The 22,768-nt window shown below is 32.8% G+C and overlaps 1 protein-coding gene across 1 annotated transcript in view; it reads left to right on the top strand.

Annotated features, from left to right (window-relative positions):
- Window positions 1-22,768, top strand: part of LOC145318667 (uncharacterized) — a 99,161-nt gene that overhangs the window by 25,566 nt on the left and 50,827 nt on the right. The window contains exons 3-5 of the mRNA XM_080160105.1: window positions 9,530-9,606; window positions 10,396-10,478; window positions 14,213-14,253. Of these exons, the coding sequence (XP_080016231.1) occupies window positions 9,530-9,606; window positions 10,396-10,478; window positions 14,213-14,253 (201 nt within the window). The remainder of the gene's footprint in view (window positions 1-9,529; window positions 9,607-10,395; window positions 10,479-14,212; window positions 14,254-22,768) is intronic.

Here is a 22,768-nt window from a genome sequence, read left to right as displayed (position 1 = left end):
TTAGTTTTAAATAATAAAAGCTTAGCTAAATTATTATTTACTAGTGGTTACGCCCCTAGAGGTGCATGTAAAATATCTTTTTTTAATCTTTGTTAAGATCAGCTGTTAACCAAAAATATTTTTTCGCCACTGGATGGAGTTAGATTTCAATTTTTCTTGTTAGGGTGGTGGCACCCGCTCCCAAAATAACTATAAACCTTCCCAGTGCCTATGAGAAGCTACATTGTAAAGGAGAAACATATCGGTTCAACTGTTAGCGAGATCCATCAGTACACACAGACACACTTTTTGTTATAGGAATAATCTTGTTTATTCATTGTTTCTGACAAAGTTTGTCCCTCACTAATATTTTATGGTGAAAAGTTGAGATATTATCTTTGCAAAAAATTTGCACACAACTCTGCATACCTAATATATTGCATTTTTGGCAAAATACTTTTGTCGCCATTAGTACAGTCATTCAATGATGATAAACGAAATTACCCCTTCTGTAGATTAAAATTAGAGTTTGCAACGTTTGAACACTCAACTTAATGAACCAACCAATTAAAATTCACTAAAATCCCCAAATTTGTTAAGCCAACGAATAAGAAAACGTCATAAAAAAACTTTGGGGACTAGTGTAATGAACAGCTCATTGTCCCCTATCTCTCTGAATGAAACTACTTGAATATTTTAAGGGGTGGTTAATGGTCTAATGGCGATATAAGGATTTTGCAGAATTTTTGCGAATCGACTCTATAATTAAGTTTAAAAAGAAACTTATGTATAAAGAAAACATCTTTAAATAAAAAAATATATATTTAAAGTTTTAAACCTAACAATGTAATTTTAAAAATCATATTTGGTTGATAGATATAAAGAGATTACATAATAAAAAAAATATAATCTATATTTTTAACAAAAGAGTTGGATAATGTTATTCTTGTTTGGTTTATAGAAATAAATTGAATTTAATATCCTTTTTATTGAAGTATTTGAATTTTCCAGAAAACCTTTTTTTTCATTTTCCTTAAACATTGAATAAATTTTTACTAAAATTTACTTATTTACTAAGAATAAAATCATCTTTTAAAGAAAATATTAGTACCTCGAAAGATTGAGAAAAAAATTAAGGCCATAAGATTTGTCATTTATGTTAAGCCTATTTATTTGTGCTATAATATAAACATATAAAAAGTTTAATGAATTTTTGCATAAAAGTCATTTAAGAATAGGACATTTTAACAATAACAACTAATGATTATATTAAGTTCGACTTATTTGAAAGTTTTATTGAAAACTTAAAGATATTTTTTTCATATTTTGTAAGATCCTGGAAAAATAAATAATCTCATCTCCGTTCAATGAATAATATTAATTACGTTTTTTGGGAAAAATTTATTCATTTTCCATTCCTGGTTTTTTCATTGAATGTTTTGCTAATATTTCCTATAAAAACTCCATGTTTTAAACAAACATATAATAAGGAAAGAAATAGGCAATCCATTTTCAGCACATCGGCGATGTACTGAATTTTAGTTTCCGAAAGTGTACCTAGCGTCCACGTCCTATCTCAAAATTTGCTACTAGCTAAAAAAGCTTCAAACTTCCAAAAAAAAATCAAAATTTGAAAAATTTAAATTTTGAATGTATAAATCGTTTTTACATTATATCGCTTTTCCCTTTGACCGGAGTGGCTGAAAATAGCGTTTGCAATAATTGGGTAATCTGCTGTATAACTATGGAAATTAGGAAAGAAATAGGCAATCCATTTTCAGCACATCGTACACGCTGTCTGATGACTGATCTTAATTTCCAATTGTGTACACAGTTTCCTAAGTGTTTCCTCATCCTATCTCAATATTTACTACTAGCTAAAAAACTTCAACACCCAGTAAACTGTGTGCACATTCGGAAATTAAATTTCAGTTTATCGTACTTGCTGTCTTTTGACCCTTTTCTGGTAACCAAGATACTCTATGAATCATAATATCTGTCCTTCCGAAAAGCTCTGTCAAGATTCCTCTGAGTCACCTTTTCCGCAGGGATCTAAAGGGATAAGACAATGACCGATAAGCTGATGTAAATATCTAATTATACAACCACTTCTGTAAATTACATTTAGAAGTTGAAAAGTTAGGACTCTCAACTTAATGAGCCAACCAATAAAAATTAGTCCCCAAAGTTGTTATGCCAACAAATAAGAAAAGAGGGTATAGTCCCTTTCGTGGCAACGCCTCATAGGGGGCGTTTAGTCGTATTTTCACATTAGCTTTTGAAAGGTTAATATAGGTAAGGTTAGGTTAAGTTGGGTTTGGTGATTTCCCGCAGGATTAGTCAATTGGCCCCGCAGGGTTAGAGCCCTCCGCAGGGGCTAGAAATAGAAAAAGGGGAAAAGCTAATTTGAAAATAGGACGAAACGCCCCTTAAGGGGCGTTGCCAAGAAAGGGACTATACCCGAAAAAGATTAAGCATAAACGAGCAGTTAATTTCATTTGTTCGTCAGTATATAGAGCCTTCCAAATTTGTAATAAATAGTGTTTTGTTGCTTTAATGAATGCATTCATAAGCTCTTATCATTAGATATAGAATAATAAATGGAAAATAACGCAACTATACTATAATTAGAATGTGTATGTCTGTCAAAACTTTTAAGTAAGTTATACATTTAATGACAACTACCAGGCGCAAGTGGTGGGGACCTTTTTGTTTTCGGTTGTAGTTTAAATGGTAGGTCCGGCTCTCAGGCATATCTCAAATTTGGCGAACTTAAAACTTTGCAACGCCTTAATAGAAATTAATTTGTTCTATTTAGAATATTTACATTCCATATTAAAATGCACTAAAAATTATTAAAATATTTCATTTTGTACAGCAAAAACGTTAATTTGATTTTAAAAATTAGCGATGGTATCGGAGACAACTTCGCAGGAAACTAAATAAAATTCGTGTTACACCTCTGATGACTTTGGAGTTTAAGTTTTTAGTAGCGACAGACGGGCAGACAGACGGACGGACATTTCGAATTATAGAGTAGACGGACAGAGGGACGGAAGGACAGACGGACAGACAGAAGGACGGACAGACGGACGGACGGACGGACGGACGGACGGACAGACAGACGGACGGACAAGCGGACGGAGAGACGGACGGAAAGACGGACGGAAGAACAGACGGACGGACAGGTGGGCGGACAGAAGGGCGGACAGACGGGCGGAGAGACGGATGGACAGACGGACAGATAGACGGACGGACAGACGAACAGACGATCAGACAGACAAACGGACAGACGGACGGACAGACGGACGGGCAGACGGACGGACGGACATTTCGAATTATAGAGTAGCTTCGCTACTGAAAACCAGAAGGGGGGAGGTGGCATTTAAGTCTTCCCCCCCCCCCCAAATGTTAAGGGGTTATTGAATTATTTTATGAAATAGGGATATGGTTTCATCAAATAAATTTATTAATGATAATAAAACAAGGATGACAACATCCATAAGTAGCGAAGCACAAAAAAATCGTAGAAGGGAATGTGTACAAGTAGATTTAAGGTGTATTTTTAAAATGAAGAATAGATTTTTCGGAGAAAATAAACACGAAACCTTGTTTTATTTTGTACAATGACGACATAACATTGGGAAAAATTATTTTGATTCTGATATTCAAAAAAAAGTTTGAAAATTGGACACCAAAGAAATGGGGAAACATATAAAACATATAAAAATAGCCAAAAACCTGCTAAAAGGCAGTCTTACTGCTATGTTTGTTTTCTTAAAACGACAGAATATTTATTTTGATATCTAGAACTGAAAAAGTTTTGAAAATCGGACAATAAACACCAAAGATATGGAGAAAAATGTGAAAAATATAAAAATAGCCTAAAACCTACAAAAAGGCAGTCGGACCGTCATGGTTGTTATCTTTAATTGACGGGAAATTTAATTTTGATATCTGTAAATGAAAAAATTTTGAAAATCGGACCATAAACACCAAAGATATGGAGAAAAAATAGAAAAATTTAAAAATAGCCTAAAACCTGCTAAAAAGGAGTCCGACTGGCATCCATGTTTTATACTTGATTATACTCCATATTAAAAAGATTGTTGACAAGAAATTTCATCCTTCTATCTTAAACAGGAGCCGAGAAAATCGTTTCCCCTATTCTTTCTCAGATAGACGGACAGACATTTCAAATTATAGAGTAGCTTCGCTACTTACTAATTAGGGGGGCAGCAGTTCTGACACTTTTGCGTAAACAGGGAGCATAGGCTTTATCTTAGGAGTGAGAGGATGGGTTATTTAAAAAAAAAGTTTAGTTTTGGGGTGTATTTTCCTTATATTTAAATTTTTTTGATAGGTCTCCAGGTTCAGGTGCTGCAGGCTGGAAGGTCACTTCTGGACAGGTGTAAATGAAAAAAAAATTGTTTGAAGAGTTAGAGATCAACTTATTAAACCAAATATTCATCTTTTGGGATTTTATGAGCATATATGAAGAAAAAATAAAAAAACAGCCTCCAGGTTCAGGTCCTGCAGGCCTCCAGGTGAATTCTGGACAGGTAAAAACTAAAAATTTTTAATTTTGAAGTTAGAACAAAACTCATTAAACAATAGTTGCTACTTTATGGATGGTATGAACTAATTTGATGAAAAATTTGAAATCAGGCTCCAGGTTCAGGTAGTGCAGGCCTCCAGGTAAATTCTGGACAGGTAAAAACTGAAAAATTTGAGTTTTAAAGTTAGAGCATAAGTTTTTTAACAAAAGTTGCTACTTTATGGATAGTATTAACTCATGTGAAGAAAAATTTGAAATCGGGCTTCAGGTTCAGGTACTGCAGGCCTCCAGGTGGATCCTGGACAGGTAAAAACTTAAAATTTTTACTTTTGAAGTTAGAACAAAACAAACTTAACAAAAGTTGCTACTTTATGGACAGTATTTACTTGTTTTTACTTTTAAAGTTAGAGCATAACTTCTTAAACAAAAGTTACTTTATGGATAATAGGTATTAACTCATTTGAAGAAAAATTTGAAATCAATTACAAATTTTTCTTTAAATTATTTAATACTATACATAAAGTAGAAACTTTTGTTAAATAAGTTTTGTTTAAACTTCAAAGGTATTATTTTTAGTTTTTACCTGTCCAGAATCCACCTGGGGGCCCGCAAGAACCTGGAGCCCGATTTAAAATTCTTCTTCTAATGAGTTAATAATATCCATAAAGTAGCAACTTTTGTTAAATAAGTTATGCTCTAACTTCAAAAGTAAAATTTTTCAGTTTTTACCTGTCCAGAATTCACATGGAGGCCTGCAGTACCTGAACCTAGAGCCCAATTTCAAATTTATCTTCAAATTGGTTAATACTATCCATAAAGTAGCAAATTTTGTTAAATAAGTTATGCTCTAACTTCAAAAGTAAAAATTTTTAGTTTTTAACCTGTCCAGGATCCAGCTGGAGGCCTGCAGTACCTGAACCTGGAGCCCGATTTCAAATTTATCTTCAAATTGGTTAATCCTTATACTAAAGTAACAGGGTGTTTGTCTGTACCTAAGGATCTTGCTAACCACTGAACTGATCGGGTTCTTCTTAAAAGGGTATATTCTCATAGGTCCCGGGAAGGTTTTTAACTATTTTGGGGGAGGGTACCACCACCCTCCCAAGAGAAATCACAAAAAATCGAAATTTTTTTTACGTTTCTTAATTTTAGAAAGAGAGTTAAACGCAAATATAAATGTCAAAAGCAACATAGACATATTTTAAATATAAAAAAAAACATTTAAAGTGCCATTAGAGGCCTCTAGGGGCGTAGCCGCTAGTACTATCCATAAAGTAGCAACTTTTGTTAAATAAGTTATTCTCTAACTTTAAAACTGAAAATTTTTTGTTTTACCTGTCCAGGATCCACCTGGAGGCCTGCAGTACCTAAACCTGGATCCAGATTTCAAACAAATTTTTTTTCTCATTTATACCTGTCCAGAAGTGACCTTCCAGCCTGCAGCACCTGAACCTGGAGACCTATCAAAAAAATAGATATAAGGAAAATACACCCCAAAACTAAACTTTTTTTATTGAATAATCTATCCTCTCACTCCAATGACAAAGCCTATGCTCCCTGTTTACGCAAAAGTTTCAGAACTGCTGCCCCCCTTAACAAAATTCACCTAGAATTGCCCTCTGGCACATATCTTATAACATAACTCCTCATTTTAACAACAACCAAACATGGAAGCCAACATCCATATAAGCAAAGCTCTTAAATGGTAGGACAAACGAACATTAACACTTGTAGAGTGTCAGAACTTAATAAGCATAATTTTAAACATAAGTCAATATAAAGTTGTTACACTTTCTAAATTATACCTAATTTTTATAGGAATTAACATGTAAAGTTTGAAATTGATAGGACAATTCTAACCTGTTTTAATTAACCGGAATAGCTAACTGTCCCAGAATAAAATAAACTCACATACAGACGGACAGACCATAATTATAGAAAAGCATTGCTTTTAAAAAAACTAATATGTATTTACTCACTGACAGTAAAAAACTGATTCGTTTTCCAATATTTTTTACAAAAGCAGAAAAAAAGTTACAATGACAAGCTGACAGACATCTAAATTATAGATAAAATTCGCCAACAATTTCAAGATCCATATTTCAACTCCATTTATCCCTGCAAACATAATTTACATTGATGCGAATACATTCAAACACATGCGACGCATGTGAATTAATTGATACTTTATCTAAAGTCGCTTGTAATAAAAGATTTAAATATATCTATGTATATAAAATACATTAATATACAGATTTTTATTTTTGTTTAAATTTTAATTATTGGTGGTGTTTAAACCACTTTTTTGAACAACGCCCCCATAAAACGTTTCCATGTATAAATTGAAGAAAAGTACATTAAGCTATTAAGTACATCGATAAAGTATTTTTTTTCTTCATAGTATATAAATTAATTTTTGAAACAAACTTAGAAAAAAAGCTTTTGAGATTTTAATAATCATTAATTAATTCTTCAAAAAAAAATTAATTTAAATATCTGAAAATTTGCCGTTAGTTCTTAGTTGGTATAAAACAAAATAATTTAGAGTAGCGGGGCTACTCTATTACTATTAATATTACAGAAATTTTACATGAGAATTAAAGTAAATATCATAAGATTAGCACCAGTTTTGTTAGCTCAGGCATTCGGAACCTTGTTTTTACTAATTATCCACGGAAAGATGTCTATAATACTATGTGGTAAATTACTCAACAAAATTTATTTAGGATCTACAATTTTGATATACAAGATACAAAATATATTTGTTTTATTTAATGAAAAAAAATATATTTCTTTTATTTCATGAAAAAAATATTTTCTACTTTTCATCCCTTTTGTCCTTGTTAACACAGTATAAACTTTGTACAGCAGAGAAAGAGTGGGCAATGACAATAGTCCCCAAAGTTATTAGGTTGAGTGTTCACACTTTTCAACCACAAATTTTAATCTACAGAAGGGGTTATTCTAAGTATCATTATAGGGCCGGGGATGTATATTAATTTATCGGCCATTGTAGTATCCCTTTAGATCCACTACTGTATACCCCTTCTAATATAATTTGCTTTTGTGTATTGATGAAACAATATGCTGATGTGATAATATGCGGAAATGACCGCACACCGTTTAATTGGTACTTTCCCCCCCCAACTTACTTGTTTCACTACGCCTCCCACAGTACAAAACTGTATAAAAAGTCGTCAGAAATTAAGAACTAAAAATCATGAGATATTTGATCATGCAGGTAATGCGTGGACCTACCAGATTCCCCACAACCTTGTTTTCTTCCTTGTTTCTTTTATGACTCTGTAAAGCATTGTTCTTGTTCTATGTAAATGCATAAAAGCTAATCTCTTCCAAAATAATACATCAAAATTCTCCTTTTGGTAGCTTTTAATTTGGATAAGAAACTTTTATTGTTTTTTCTCCCCCAGTGGGCATTGGACTGTTTATCACACTAGTCCCCAGAGTTTTATAATAACGTTTTCTTGTGCATTAAGTTGAGTGTCCAAACGTTTCATCCACTAATTAAAATCTACGGAAGGGGTAATTTTGTGTATCATTAATGGGGATTTACACGAATTTGTCGGCCATTGTCTTATCCCCACCTACCCCCTCCCTGGTTGAAAAGACATAAACAAATATCAAAACTTTTAAAAGGAAAAATTACTACAATTTGTCTTTGGAACATGTAAACAAACAAAAGAATCAGCAGGGATCTAAAGGGATAAGACAATTGCAGATAAATTGATCACAAATGATGATATACATAATGACCCCTTCTGTAGATTACAATTAGTGGTTGAAACGTTTAGACACTAAACTCAATAACCAAGAAATCAAATCCCCAAAGTTTACGAATAAGAATACGTTATTATAAAACTTTTGGACTAGTGTAAGAAACAGTCCAATGTCCCCTCCCTCCTTCACTGAGAATCAGGGGTTGGACAAATATTGAAGTAATATAATAAAGAGGGAACGAGTTATATGTAACTGTACTCAAGGTGTGGGGACCCTGTGCCGACCTTCAATTAGATATTTTAATATCAGCCAATACCTTATTATCACAGCCAAGCCGCTACAAAAAAGAAAAAAAGAAATTTGCTATCCGACGAAAAAGGTCGACACCTTTTGGGCCAGGTAGTTGTCTGGGTTATACATCTATACTTATACATTTATTGGAGCTTCTGATGCTTTATCAGATAGAGTGAATGCTATCGTCTCTATTAAGATAATTCTTTATCTAATGGTCTAAAAGTTATCAGATTTCCACAGTATGTTGTTATTTTTTCCTTAATCAGCATGCTTAATGTTCCTAAGATTCTTACTGACATAATTGTCCTTGTATCTGAATGTCTGTCCCTATTTTAAAGTAAACAAAGGATAAAATATTCTACAGCTTTAAACTTTTCCTTGTTATCTAAGATTTGTATAAAATATTTGGTTCTAAAAGGTGAGAACAAAGGTTTCTATCCTTATAATAAAGTAAAAAAATCGTTTTTTTTGTGTCTGTCTGTCTGTGTGTGAGTACCGTAGGATCTCGATAACTAATGAACCGAAATAGGTCTCCCATTCCCATTTACAGTGTAGTTTTTCATGGGAATTTTAAAAGCTTTTTAGGGGGAGGATACCACCACCCTTCCGAGAGAAATCGCTAAAACCAAAAAAAGAAACATAACTAACTCTATCTAGCGTAAAAAAAAATATTTTTTTGTTTAACAGCTGATCTGAACATAAATTGAAGAAAAAAAATATTTATAAATCTTTCAAATCCACCAATGAACAACAGAAATCCTTATAATGAAGAATCATGATCTGTATCTGTCTGTCTGTTTGTACCAAAGGATCTCGTAACCGCTGAACCGATAAAGTTATCATTTATAGGGTATCTTCTCATAGATCCTTGGTAGGTTCATAACTATTTTAGTAGTTTTTCGCCCAATGAACTAAACCTATGATTAATTCACCAATAATTCATACATTTATTATTTTCAGGCATATACAGGATTACAGCTACAAGACGTTTATTGTGACGTGGCGAAATTACAAGCAAACCATACAGAATTACATAGGTATTACTGGATATATAGATAGATAGACAGATAAATGGATAGATAGATGGATAAATAGATGGATAAATAGATGGATAGATAGATGGATAGATAGATGGATAGATAGATGGATAGATAGATGGATAGATAGATGGATAGATAGATGGATAGATAGATGGATAGATAGATGGATAGATAGATGGATAGATAGATGGATAGATAGATGGATAGATAGATGGATAGATAGATGGATAGATAGATGGATAGATAGATGGATAGATAGATGGATAGATAGATGGATAGATAGATGGGTAGGTAGATGGATAGATAGATAGAAAGATAGATGGATAGATTGATGGGTAGATAGATGGATAGATAGATGGATAGATAGATGGGTAGGTAGATGGATAGATAGATGGATAGATAGATGGATAGATAGATGGATAGATAGAAGGATAGATAGATGGAAAGATAGATGAACCACTAGGAGATATCTATAATATATTCTATCTATCTATCTAGAGAAAGTATTATAAACCCACATGGTTGGAACCAATAGGAGTTATCTATAATATATTCTATCTATCTATCTAGAGAAAGTATTATAAACCCACATGGTTGGAACCACCAGGAGTTATCTATAATATATTCTATCTATCTATCTAGAGAAAGTATTATAAACCCACATGGTTGGAACCACCAGGAGTTATCTATAATATATTCTATCTATCTATCTAGAGAAAGTATTATAAACCCACATGGTTGGAACCACCAGGAGTTATCTATAATATATTCTATCTATCTATCTAGAGAAAGTATTATAAACCCACATGGTTGGAACCACCAGGAGTTATCTATAATGTATTCCCTACAGCTGTCAACATATACTCTAGGAAATGGATAAACATTTTTTATATTAAAAAATTTTACTCAAATACAAGACGTAATATACAGGGATTCAGGGGACATTGAGCTGTAAATTTTACTGGTACCCAAAGTTTTATAACCGTGTCATTTTATTAAAAAACTTTTTACACAAACTTTATTTAATTTTCTTGAATTTGTAATTGCATAAGGATTTCATTATGGATGTATATAAATTTATCGTCCATTGTTTTTTTTTTAACTATCATTTACTTATTTGTCAATTACCATCGGTTGCGCCCCTATAATCTAGGGGCTATGTATTCAAATATGATGGGTAAGAGCAGACTTTTATAGATTTAAAATAAAGTAGCTGAAAACCACCCAAGGACCTATGTGCAGTTTCCCTTAAATGTAGTACTCAATCGGTTGTTAGTGAGATCTTAAGCTACGGAAAAAAACATTACATCTTATATATATTTGTATTACATTAGATAGGATAGTACATAATTCTTGGAAACATTAATTGATTAAAATTTAAGTTAACATATAGCTGACAATCTATAATACAATGTAGAATGATTTCTGTGCGTCGGTCAGTCTCTCTGAAGCCCATAAAAAAGCCTCTAGATGCTAGGGGTGAATGATATTCTATTTAAAGCATGTTCTTTACAGAAATTTTTTTTTCTTATTTGATGCTCAATTTTGGTTAAGTTAAACAAATTAATGGGTTCGGTTATTAGAAGTCCAGAAAAAGGACTATAAATTGATATACATCATCAATTATGATGAAAAACAAATGTACCTCTTATGCAAATAAAAAAAGGGGGGGGGGGGTAGTAATGCTACCATCTCGTAATCAATGCGCATTTGGCACTTAGAATCATAATTTCTTTATGAAATTTGGCATGAGTAATCCTTGGTAGATCTATTTTCCCTAAATTAAACAAAAAGTTGGAAAAGTAACGGCAAATGGCTGGCGGCTTAGCCGTTTAGCCATCATGCGCTTGGCCGCTCCCAGATATTTTTAACCGGTTCTACCGATTCCTACGTAATTAATGATAGATTTGCCCTAAAAATAGCCACAAAACGACTAAACGGCTGAGCCGTTAACCGTTAGTTTTTAAACTTTTTGTTCGATTTAGGGAAAATATATCTACTAAGGATTACTCTTATCAAATTTCATAGCGAAATTCGAATTCTAAGTGCAATTTGCGCATTGATTACGAGATGGCTGCATTAAAAAAACCTTAGTTAATAATATTAAACGAATATGATTAAACTTTGAGGCTAGTGTAATTTACAGTTCATTGTCCTCTCCCTCCCTCATCATACCAAATATTTATACCTTCAGGTATTCTTTATGTGGCCTAAATGTTTTTTCTTCAATTGACATATAAAATGATTTTTATATAAGAAATACGAAAAAGTTTAAGTAATATTCCCCTTGTTAGCTGGAATGGTAGAAGTTTTTTTCGGAAAAGGAAATAAAAATATAGCTATTTATAGTGTGTATGGTAAGATCACAGAAAATAATGTTTTTTGGTCCTTTTCAAGTATTTTTTTTTTCGGGGGGGGGGGAATCAATCGTTTTTGTCTTCTGACTTGATAGAACCAATTGGTTTAAAGAGAATGAGATAAGACAATGGACGATAAATACAAAATAATACACAAAATAAACACTGCTGTAGATTACAATTAGTGTATGAAACGTTTGGACACTCCACCTAAAAAATCAACTAATCATAATTTAATAAAAGTCCCCAAAGTTGTTAAGTCAATGAATAAGAAAATGTTATTATAAAACTTTGGGGACTAGTGTAATAAACAAACCAATGTCCCCTCCCCTCTTTCCCTGGGTGTAAACCTGCATGTTATTCAGATGTTATTGAATTGTTGACACAATTGTGGTGTACATTCACCTCCGCATATGTAACACATTTTCAAATTAACAGAACTGCATATCCTTATAATAAAGTAACAGGATGTTTGTGTGTGTGTGTTTGTATGTTTGTACCGAAGGATCTCGCTAACCGCTGAACCGATCAGGTTCTCCGTAACAGGGTAGCTTCTCATAGGTCCCGGGAAGGTTTATAACTATTTTCTTGGGGGGTGGGAAACCCCTAACCCCCCCAAAAAATGAAAAATCCCCTCCCCAATTTTTTTTTTAGATTTTTGTAACTAAAATTAAAAATGAGGGGGGGGGGGCACCCCTCCCAAAAAAAAACTTTTTTTCACTTTTTCTTTTAAAATCTAAGATAAGAAATTTAATTATTAAATTCGACTCTCTCCTCAAGTCCCCCTAGAGGCCTCTAAGGGCGTAGCCGCTAGTTCTAATATATAAAGTAGTAAGCGTTTTTTGTCTGTCCCGAAGGATCTCGCTAACCCCTGAACCGATATTGTTCTCCATTACAGTGAAGTTTCTTATAGGTCCTGGGAAGGTTTTAAACTATTTTTAGGGAGGGTGTCTTCAACCCCCTCCACCCAAAAAAAATATTTTTTACTCTTTGAACACAAATTTGAAATGGGATGAGGTCGACTTTTCCCCCTCCTACCTTAAGTGCCCCTAGAGGCTTCTAGGGGGCATAGCCGCTAGTAAACTGATAAAGCAATACAAACTGACCGATGCTTATACTTATACATATTTCTTGACCATATTTCTAGCACCTCTACACCTCTACAGGGCATATTTAACTTTTACTAAAATTCTAACCTTAACTGAATTAAGGAACAAAAATATTTTTTCTCTGTTTGAAACAGCCAACTGCCAATATGCTTTTTAAAAAAATTGTTGAGCCTTAGCCTCTAGGAGAAAGTTTAGGGAGTTCAGTAAATAGCATTAAACCACCTTGAGACATTAAGAGGCATATCTGGAAAGTACAACCAGTTTTATCTAGCATTTTCCGAGATTTTTAACTTCAGACAAAAAGGAATCTTGCTACTTCTTAGAAATTTGTGTATTTTTTTGCAGAGATCTGACGGGATAAGACAATGATCGATTAATTGATGTTCATTGTACATCCCCAACAATGATACGCAAAAGTACCCCTTCTGTATATTTAAATTAGTGGTTGAAACATTCAAACACTCACCTATCTATCAAAATTTACTAAACTCCTAAAGTATTAAAGAAAACGTTATCAAAAATCTTTGGGGACTAGTGTACTGAAATTTTTTGAGTGTTGTAGTATGCGGAAGTGCATGCACAACATAATTGTAATGTCACAGTTTTATTTGATTTATGGTCCTTGCAAGTCATTTTCATAAATGTATTTTTCTCTCAAGAATAGCGCATTTATTTAGCTTAGATTCCCTTACTCTGCATGCATATTCCTATCATATAAAGTATAATTTTGCTGGTCTAAATGGGTTGTACTTTTTAGGGAAGCTTAATAAATGTCTTGAGCTAAATTTAGGCTATTTTCTTGAACTCACCCGACTTTAACTAGTCTATAATGTAAAGTAGTAAGGATTTAACGTCTTGGTTGTACTTTTCAGGGAAACAATGTTACGTGGGAGGGCATAATAACAAAAAGTAAATGATATAACATAGAAACAAAGCTGTATAGAACTTAATGAGAGTGTATAAAAACGCCAAGATGAATAATTATTAGCATAAGAAACCCAACAATCTTTTTTTATTGAAAGTAAACAAAAAATATAGAGTAGCTGCACTAATATGTAATAGTTGTTCATTTATATTTTACAAAAATTTACTCAAAAATAAAAATAATAAAATGTTTATCTATTATTAACTATTTAGTGATGATATCTTTACCCTTTTTAATTGTGGGTATTAAAAAGGTAATTCTTTTAATTGTTTTTCTCGTATTCATTCGAATCCGGTGGATAGGAACCGGTTCTCATCCATACGAAAAAACTATGTCTAGCATCGTATTATATCCAGCTTACTACGAATATAAAAATCACAAAATTAAAGCCCCGAGGTGCCGAAGGCACGGGCTAAAAAAACTGTGTTTTATCTTATAATTGTACATGCTCTATCCGCGGAAAGCTGTTTATAATACGATGTGGGAAATAACTATTCTTATGTTGTATCTATCTATTTTTTACCATCTCCAAACTATCTATACATCTATCTATCTAATCTTTTAAAATTTGTATGTATTGTAATACTCTTTGATTATATTTGGATCTTTACAACCACCTATCAATTATACCTTTTACAGGCTAGGCTGTTGTCCATGACCCTTTAACGTCAGGTCCGACAACCAAGGATAACTAAGGGGAGCCATATCCACCCACTTTTTTCCAAACACACGGACAAAAAAGTGTTAAAGTAGCTTCGCTGCTAAATATGAAACCCTTTTCCCTCTATATTATGGACATTAAAAAGGGTAATTCAATTTGAATTTGAATTAAATGTAGCATGCAATATAAATGAGGTGAATAATCCTTTCAAACAAGAACAATTATATCCATCATTATGTCCAGGAGATGTAATATAACAAGAATAACTTTTTAATGAGTGGCACAGTAATAATAACGAATTTTTAACTTTTTTAACATCAAATTTTTATGTGATATAATTCTCCGACTGATCTAATTTTTTGAATACTGATTCGATCCTAGGACAACAAAGTACAATGTTATAAGCGGAGCATCTAAATAATCTAAGTCCTAAAAATTTAAGTATGTCCTCAAATTTATATTTTATGATGTATTTAAGCATTTTTTCAACAAATTTACTTATAACTTTGTTTCGGCTTTTATACATTAATACATTTATATTCTGATTATTCATCCATGACACTCTACCTTTGTTAATGTGCGTTTGTCCTACCGTTATAGAGCTTCGCTTTTATGGATGTTGTTATCTTTGTTTGCACTTAAGATGTTGGTGATTTTGATGTTGCCTCACAAATAGTCGAAAGTTAGAAGTTATGGTTGTAGTAGAATTAATATTGAGAATACCTGTCCCCGCAGGACAGCCAGGGTGGCAATAATCAGGTTAATATGGCCATCAGCCAACAAACAAGGTCAACACTTACAAATTATTCATGGATTTATCTATCTACCCATTCTATGTCCATCTGCCTATATATCTTGGGATTTATATAATGTTTTTTTTGGATGGTGGTGGTACCCCCTCCCCAAAAATAGCTATAAACCCTCCCAGGACCTACAATGAGAAGCTACACTGTAAAGGAGAAACATATCGGTGCGGCGGTTAGTGAGATCTTTCAGTTCAAGAGACAGACAAACAAACAGACAAAAGATATACATTATTATAAGGATAAACTTTAAATGTTAAATAATATTTTGCAAGTTGTCTGGGATGTAGCTTTAGCTTCTTATGCTACCAATCTAAATGCTTAGAAACAAGGATGACAACATCCATAAAAGCTAAGCTCTGAAACAGTAGGACAAACAAACATTACTTGTAGAGTATCAGAACTAAATAAGTAGAATAGAAATGTACAAGTCTAAACTTAATTATAGAAAAGCTATGCTTTAAATAACAGGAAGATCAGTCCTTAAAAATAAACAATCGGAACCCCAAATTTGGTCTGTTTAACCTTTTTTAAAAGCGAAGCTTTTCTATAATTAGGGTAGGTCCGTCCGAGATAGATAGCTTTTATTCGTTAATTTAGGCATGTTAGAATTGTCCTATCGATTTCAAACTTTGCATGATGATTCCTGTAGTAGTTAGGTACGATTTAGAAAGCGTAGCAACTCTATAATCATTACCAGAATGTCCGTATGTCTATTTTAAACATGTTAATTTTTCTACTTTTTTAACAATAAATTTTTATGTGATCTAATTATCCGTTTGATCTGATTTTTGGTATGTTGATTTCTGGGACAACAAAGAACAATATTATAAGCGAAGCAACTCTATAATCAAGTTATAATAATGTAAGTATGTCCATAAACATTATCCTGTATCAAGCAGTTTTTCAACAATTTTACTTACACTTTTGCGTTGACTCTTATACTTTTATATTCTGATTATTCAGTTTAGACACTATACAAGTGTTAATGTCCGTTTGTCTTACCGTTTCAGTGCTTTGCTTTTATGGATGTCATCCTTGTTTATGTTAAAATCTCCAAAAGCTGTAAATATAATTTAATATTTAGAACATTTTGAAATTCCAAAAAATGTATGGTTCCAAAAAATGTTAGTGGTGCGGTTACTCCTTAAACGTTACATCATTATTTTTAAAGAATCCCCCTTTAGGACATTAGAGTAAAACAAGAGAGGGATAGGGGTTAAATATCTGTATGTCCCCACCCCGAGGACCCTGTGCCGACTCTTAATTTGGTCTTTTAAAATCAACAAATAGCATCGGGAATATTAACACAGCCAAGTGGCTATAAAAGAGCAGATAGTAATTCGTTAGCAGACGATAAAGGTTCCCAACAGGGGGATCCAGGTAGTTGTCTGGTTATACATCTATTCTCGTAGATTTATTTTCCGGACAAAAGTGTATTCCATTATTCATGATAATCCCTTGATAATAAGGAAGTACTTAGGAAAAATGGAAAGACTGGGGATAGGAATAGTTATTTATCGCATCGTATTATAGACAGCTTTCCGCAGATATTGAAATAAAAAGTTATAGGATTCGGTTTTGTTAGCCCTGAGGGGCCGAATTCCTGGACTAACAAAACTAGTACCTTTTATGATTTTTATTTTAATATTTGTAGAAAATTGTCAAAATACGACGCTATACATGGTTTATAAGTATGGCTGAGAACCAGTTCTTATTCAGGTGATATTAATCGGCTTCGAAGCCATACTGGAAAGATGTTAATAATCAATTTTATAAGACGCGCAGCAATACATTTTTTGGCAAATATTGAAAATAATTTACTGTAGAACTTTTCGTTAAAATCTATTTTACACTAAATGCTTTAGCTAATGCTTTCAGTCGAACTGACTAACATTAATATACAGAATTAAATACTGGAAAAATAATATTTTATACTTTTAGCATACATGAATAAAAACTTTTCTTTTGCCAGAAGGCAATTAATCTTTTTTTGTTAGGTGTATGTTCCCTTTTTGTAAGTAAGTGATATAAATGGATCTTTTCTCGCTAATTACAAAGATCTTTATTAGTAGCGCAACTACTATATAATTATCATATTGTCATATTCAGTAATTTATTGACAATGACGACCAAAACTTGCAAAACAGTATAAATATAGCCAAAAAAACTTTCTCTAGTTTTTAAAGTCTGATATGGCACTGGTCGCCGGAAGGGAAAAGTAGTTTTTTGAAACAGGTTCTCTCAGATTATTACAGATTCTGATATATACATATATAGACTAATGAAAAATGCAAAAAACGAAATCAAAAGCGTTCCTTCTTGGGAGAAAATGCGGGAAAAAAAGATTTTAGCTATTTTTAACCTTAAATTCACATTGGCATGCCTGTAAAAAAATATACACACATTGTTCTATTATAAGTTTTTGAGCTATCCTCTGAAGTATACACAAGTTTTAAAAATGCAGTTTTTTCTTGAATTTTAAGTTTGATACTTGTTACACAAGCCTTTTTCAAATTATATTATTATTGGTTATATAATTATTTTATATAGGTAAAATTGTATATTTTGGGTACTTTCAATTTTAGCTTAATTAAAAATTGTCTTTGAAATGTGTATTTTAGGTTAAAAATAGCTAAAATCTTTTTCCCGCATTTTCTCCCAAGAAGGAACGCTTTTAATTTCGTTTTTTGCATTTTTCATTAGTCTATATATGTATACTAGCGGCTACGCCCCTAGAAGCCTCTATGGGCAATTGAGGAAGAAAAGTCGACCTCATCCCATTTTAAATTAGAGTTTTAAAAGAGTAAAATTTTTTTTGGGGGGGAATGGGGTTAAGACACCCTCCCCAAAAATAGTTTAAAACCTTCCCAGGACCTATAAGAAGCTTCACTTTAAAGGAGAACAATATCGGTTCAGCGGTTAGTGAGATCCTTTGGGACAGACAAAAAAACGCTTACTTCTTTATATAATAGGATATCAGAATCTGTAATAATCTCAGAGAGCCTGTTTCAAAAAACTGCTTTTCCCTTCCGGCGACCGGTGATTGGGGGGGGGGGTGGGGCATTTAATGTACTATAATAATGAATTCCTTATCGATTGGATGTTACATCAGATAATCATGTACTCTAATACAGTGAAACTTGTAGCTGGATAAAAAACGATCCACCCTTTACTCCATCCCCTCCCCTATACTGGATGAACGAACTGACCATTAAAGGGTATTCATGTTAGTTACCTAAATTGACGACAAATTCCCCCCTGTCATAATATCATCCACGTATATTCTATAGCATTTGCATCATTTGTAAATAGTTAAATGTTTTGTTAAAGTCAAACATACTAAAATTAAATAAACTTAAATGAATTTAATATGAATTGGAGCAGGGATAAAGGAGTAGGGCAAAAATATGAATTTTTTGTTCTCCATAACTTTACATACGTGAAAATCATGCATCTTTTAAATTTTGGGTGGAAGCAATGGGAGCTAATTAGTAGGGGGGACAAAGTGTCTAAAAAAATCAGCCATATGACAGCATAAAAATGAAGGATTATTCATCTCTTTTTTAAGGGTTTTCTTTCCTACTTCTCCTCTCTTCTCCCTTATTTTTATGACGTTACATGGCTGATTTTTGAGTCACTTTGTCCCCCTACGTAAATTAATATAACAGTCAAAATATGTCATCTTCTTGACTAAGAAGGATATATTTTCAGCTTTTTAGGGTTTAACGATTTCTTGCAACTCATAGCATTAAATTTCTCTTCCGTCATATCCCATGTATGTAACCAAGTTTACGGCTCTATTAGGAATTCTAAATATATAAATATGCAACAATTTTAAATTGCATATTTTTCTTTTTTCTTCTATTTTTCAGATAAATGTGCCGGTTTCCTTTTTTTGTAATTAATGCAATGAACAAAAGCATTTGCCAATTTTCTTCACTTTTTTGGCTCAGGGGTTAGGGTATAGTTTAATTGTTTATAGACATACTTACACTTTCAGGACTCGACTACAGAGATGCTTCGCTTGTATCATTGTACCTTATTATCCTAGGAATTGGTATTTCAAAAATCAGACAAATAGGATAATTAAATCACATAAATTTTGTTGTCAAAAAAATAAAAAATCAAGATGTTTTGATTGGACGTACGGACATTCTGGTAACGAATGTAGAGTTTCTACGCCATCTAAATCGTACCTTACTACTACAGGAATTACCATTCCAAGTTTAAAAATAATATATAATTATGAATCAACGATATGAGATAAACGTTATGGACGGACGCACGGAAAGATGGACAAATCCTAATTATAGAAAAGATTCGCTTTTTAAAAATTAAAATAATTAAATTGTCTCTTTCAGAGATTTTTAACAAATTCATGCCCATATTCAAAGCAGCTTATAAAATAATGCCATACAAGACAAATGACCAATTATAGGCCAGTATACATTTTAATTGACCAATGGTAAAATATGTACTGGCCTTTCATTGGTCTGTTTTATTATATGACGTCACTCTTTTATAGGCACTATAAGTTGCTCCCCATATTCCTGAATTGTGTCCACGCTCCATCCAATAATTTTATGCATTACTTACAACAAAAGAAGATAAAGGGCGTGAAAAACGTTTCCTTTCATTCTCCCAAACAAGGACAAGTAAAATCTAAAATTGTTGCATTTTAAAGATATGGACTTGGATACAAAAGTAACAGGTTGTTTTTCTCTGTGTGTGCCTGTCTGTAGCAAAGGATCTTGTTAGCAGATGGTCCGTTATGGTTATCATTTACAGTCAAGATTCTTACAGTAAAGGTTTAATACTTTTTTGGGAAAAAATATTCCACCTGAAAAATATTATTTTTACTTTTAAAAACTGAGATCAAAAGTATAAAGATTTTACAGATACAATCCCTTTGATCACACGTCCTTTTTGGCCTTAAAGTTTTTTTTCTATGCACTTCAAAATCTTCAAAATGTCATTGTGCATTGTCAATAATATGTCAGTTTTGGCAAGTTTTATTGAATAGACAACGTAAACAATTGAAATTGGATTCCGACATAATGAAACCAGTTTTGACATAATGTGTAGTATAGAAGACACTAGCAGGTGCGCACCTAGTATCTAGGGGGCTCTGTATTCAACAGGGGTAGATAGTAGACAGAAAAATAGTCTAAAACCATCCCAAGAACTAAATCTAAAATTGAAATCGACTATAAGCCAACCCTCGACCCTTGTGAAGCTTTCCTATACAAGATAAATTAATCAGTTTAATAGAAAGGAATCTTAAGGTTCAGAAAAAAACCCGCTATACTTTATGTAATGGGATAACTTTACTTAAATATCATCATTTTTAATAATAGCAATATTTTATTGCCAAGATTTGAACCTTCTACCATCCCGACAATACAACTAACTTCATAAATGTACCTAATCCCTAGCAATGTGTACTACTAATTAAAGTAACCTAGACTCAGTCCTCTAATTAATAATTACAAATAATCACATAAGAATCTTAGGTATTTCTCTGTTATTGCCTGTCATAAGTTTTGGTGTGACTAGGTTCCTAAAACCGGACCTCAAGTCCTATATTTGGTGCCAAAAACTTGATCCCTATAGACAGATTGTCTTTCAGACAAACCCTTAATTTCCCCACCCTGCCTTACTCTCTTTATTTTTAGATGTAGTCACTCAATGACTAATTTTCTATTTGAAAAAAAGGAAGCAGCTTAGAGCGCCTTATAAAAAATGACGCCATACGATACAAATGATTGGCCAATATACATTTTACCAGTGGTCAATCAGGCTGCTCTAAAAAAGTGATTTTAAAACACTAAAATGCAAACCTTTGGGAATAAACAGCTTCAAAACCAGGGGCGTCCAAGCTTTTTTATTTGGGGGGAGGGAGTAAAATTTTTTTAAGGGGGAGGGGTAATTTTTTTATTGGGGGGGGGGGGAGTAAAATGGCGTCCTTGTTCAAAACCTTCCACAATATAGCTTAAAACTTGTGGGAAACAGCTAAAATAAGGAGAACCTATTTGGTAAAATGACGTCATTTAGGATGTTTCGGCCAAAAGTTTTTAGAGAAGCAGCTTATTGTGCCTAATGAAAAATGACGTCATGCAGTATATTTGACCAATGATAGGCCTGTATACATTGTAATTGACCAATGGTAAAATATATACTGGCCTATCACTGGTCATTTGTATTGTATGACGTCATTTTTTTATAAGGCAGTAAAAGCTGACTCGTTTTATACTCGTTTTGTTATATGCACTATAAAGAGCTTCTATTTTTCTGTGTATTTTCATTATCTAAGAGTTCAACGTGGCGAGTAAATCCGCTATTTATTTCTTTTTAAAGATTATCATTTACGTATTTTTAAAGATAAGGATGAGTTGTATAATGGTTCAGAGATTTTCTCTTATCTTTCAGGGATCTTAAGGGATAAATCAAGGGCCGATAAATTGATGTTTATTCCCAATGATGATAAACAAAATTAGATGTTCTTTAGATTATAATGAGTGATTTTGGATGCTCAACTAAATGAACCAACTAATCAAAATTCAATAAAAGTCCCCAAGGTTGTTGAGCTACTGAATAACAAAACTTTATTATAAAACTTTTGGGAAATAGTGTAAAAAAACAGCCCAATGTCCCCTCCCTCCCTGCTTATCTTATAATCCTACTTATGTAGAGATAAAAGAATAAGTGAATCATTAAATGATATATGTTTTTGTCCATTGCAATCTCTTCAACGGCCGAATCGATCAGTCCACTGTTACTGAAATGCAAAAAACTTTTTTAATAAAAAGATTTTATTTCAAGACTTAACAGTAGATCTTTTCATGAAAATACACTTTTTCGAATTTTAGTCTTCTGCTAACCTAAAAAGTTACTTTAGGAGCCTAGAAATACATGTACAAAATTTCAGCTCTCTATCTCTACTGGCGACCTAGCGCCAGGCATGTAAAATATCAACAAATAACGGTAGCACGGCGGTTTTAACAATATCTCACCAATGTGCAGGTTTTAAGCTCTTCTGCATATTTCAATTTAAACACATAAGGACAAAGATATATTATCCCAAAAATCTTTTGTCAAAGTCTACTCTACACCTAGCGCCAGTCAGTTTTCTAAAATCATGCATTTTATACCTGTGAAAATAGAAATCGCCAGCGCTAGGTGTAGAGTAGACTTTGACAAAAGATTTTTGGGATATTATATCTTTGGCCTTATGTGTTTAAGTTGAAATATGCAGAACACCTGAATTCATCTTCCAAGCCATTCTCTAGGCATTTTAATTT

This window comes from Acartia tonsa, chromosome 5 (assembly GCF_053477335.1).
Source record: "Acartia tonsa isolate MP-2025a chromosome 5, ASM5347733v1, whole genome shotgun sequence".
NCBI lineage: Eukaryota > Metazoa > Arthropoda > Copepoda > Calanoida > Acartiidae > Acartia > Acartia tonsa.
This window is presented reverse-complemented; position numbering and strand designations above follow the sequence as displayed.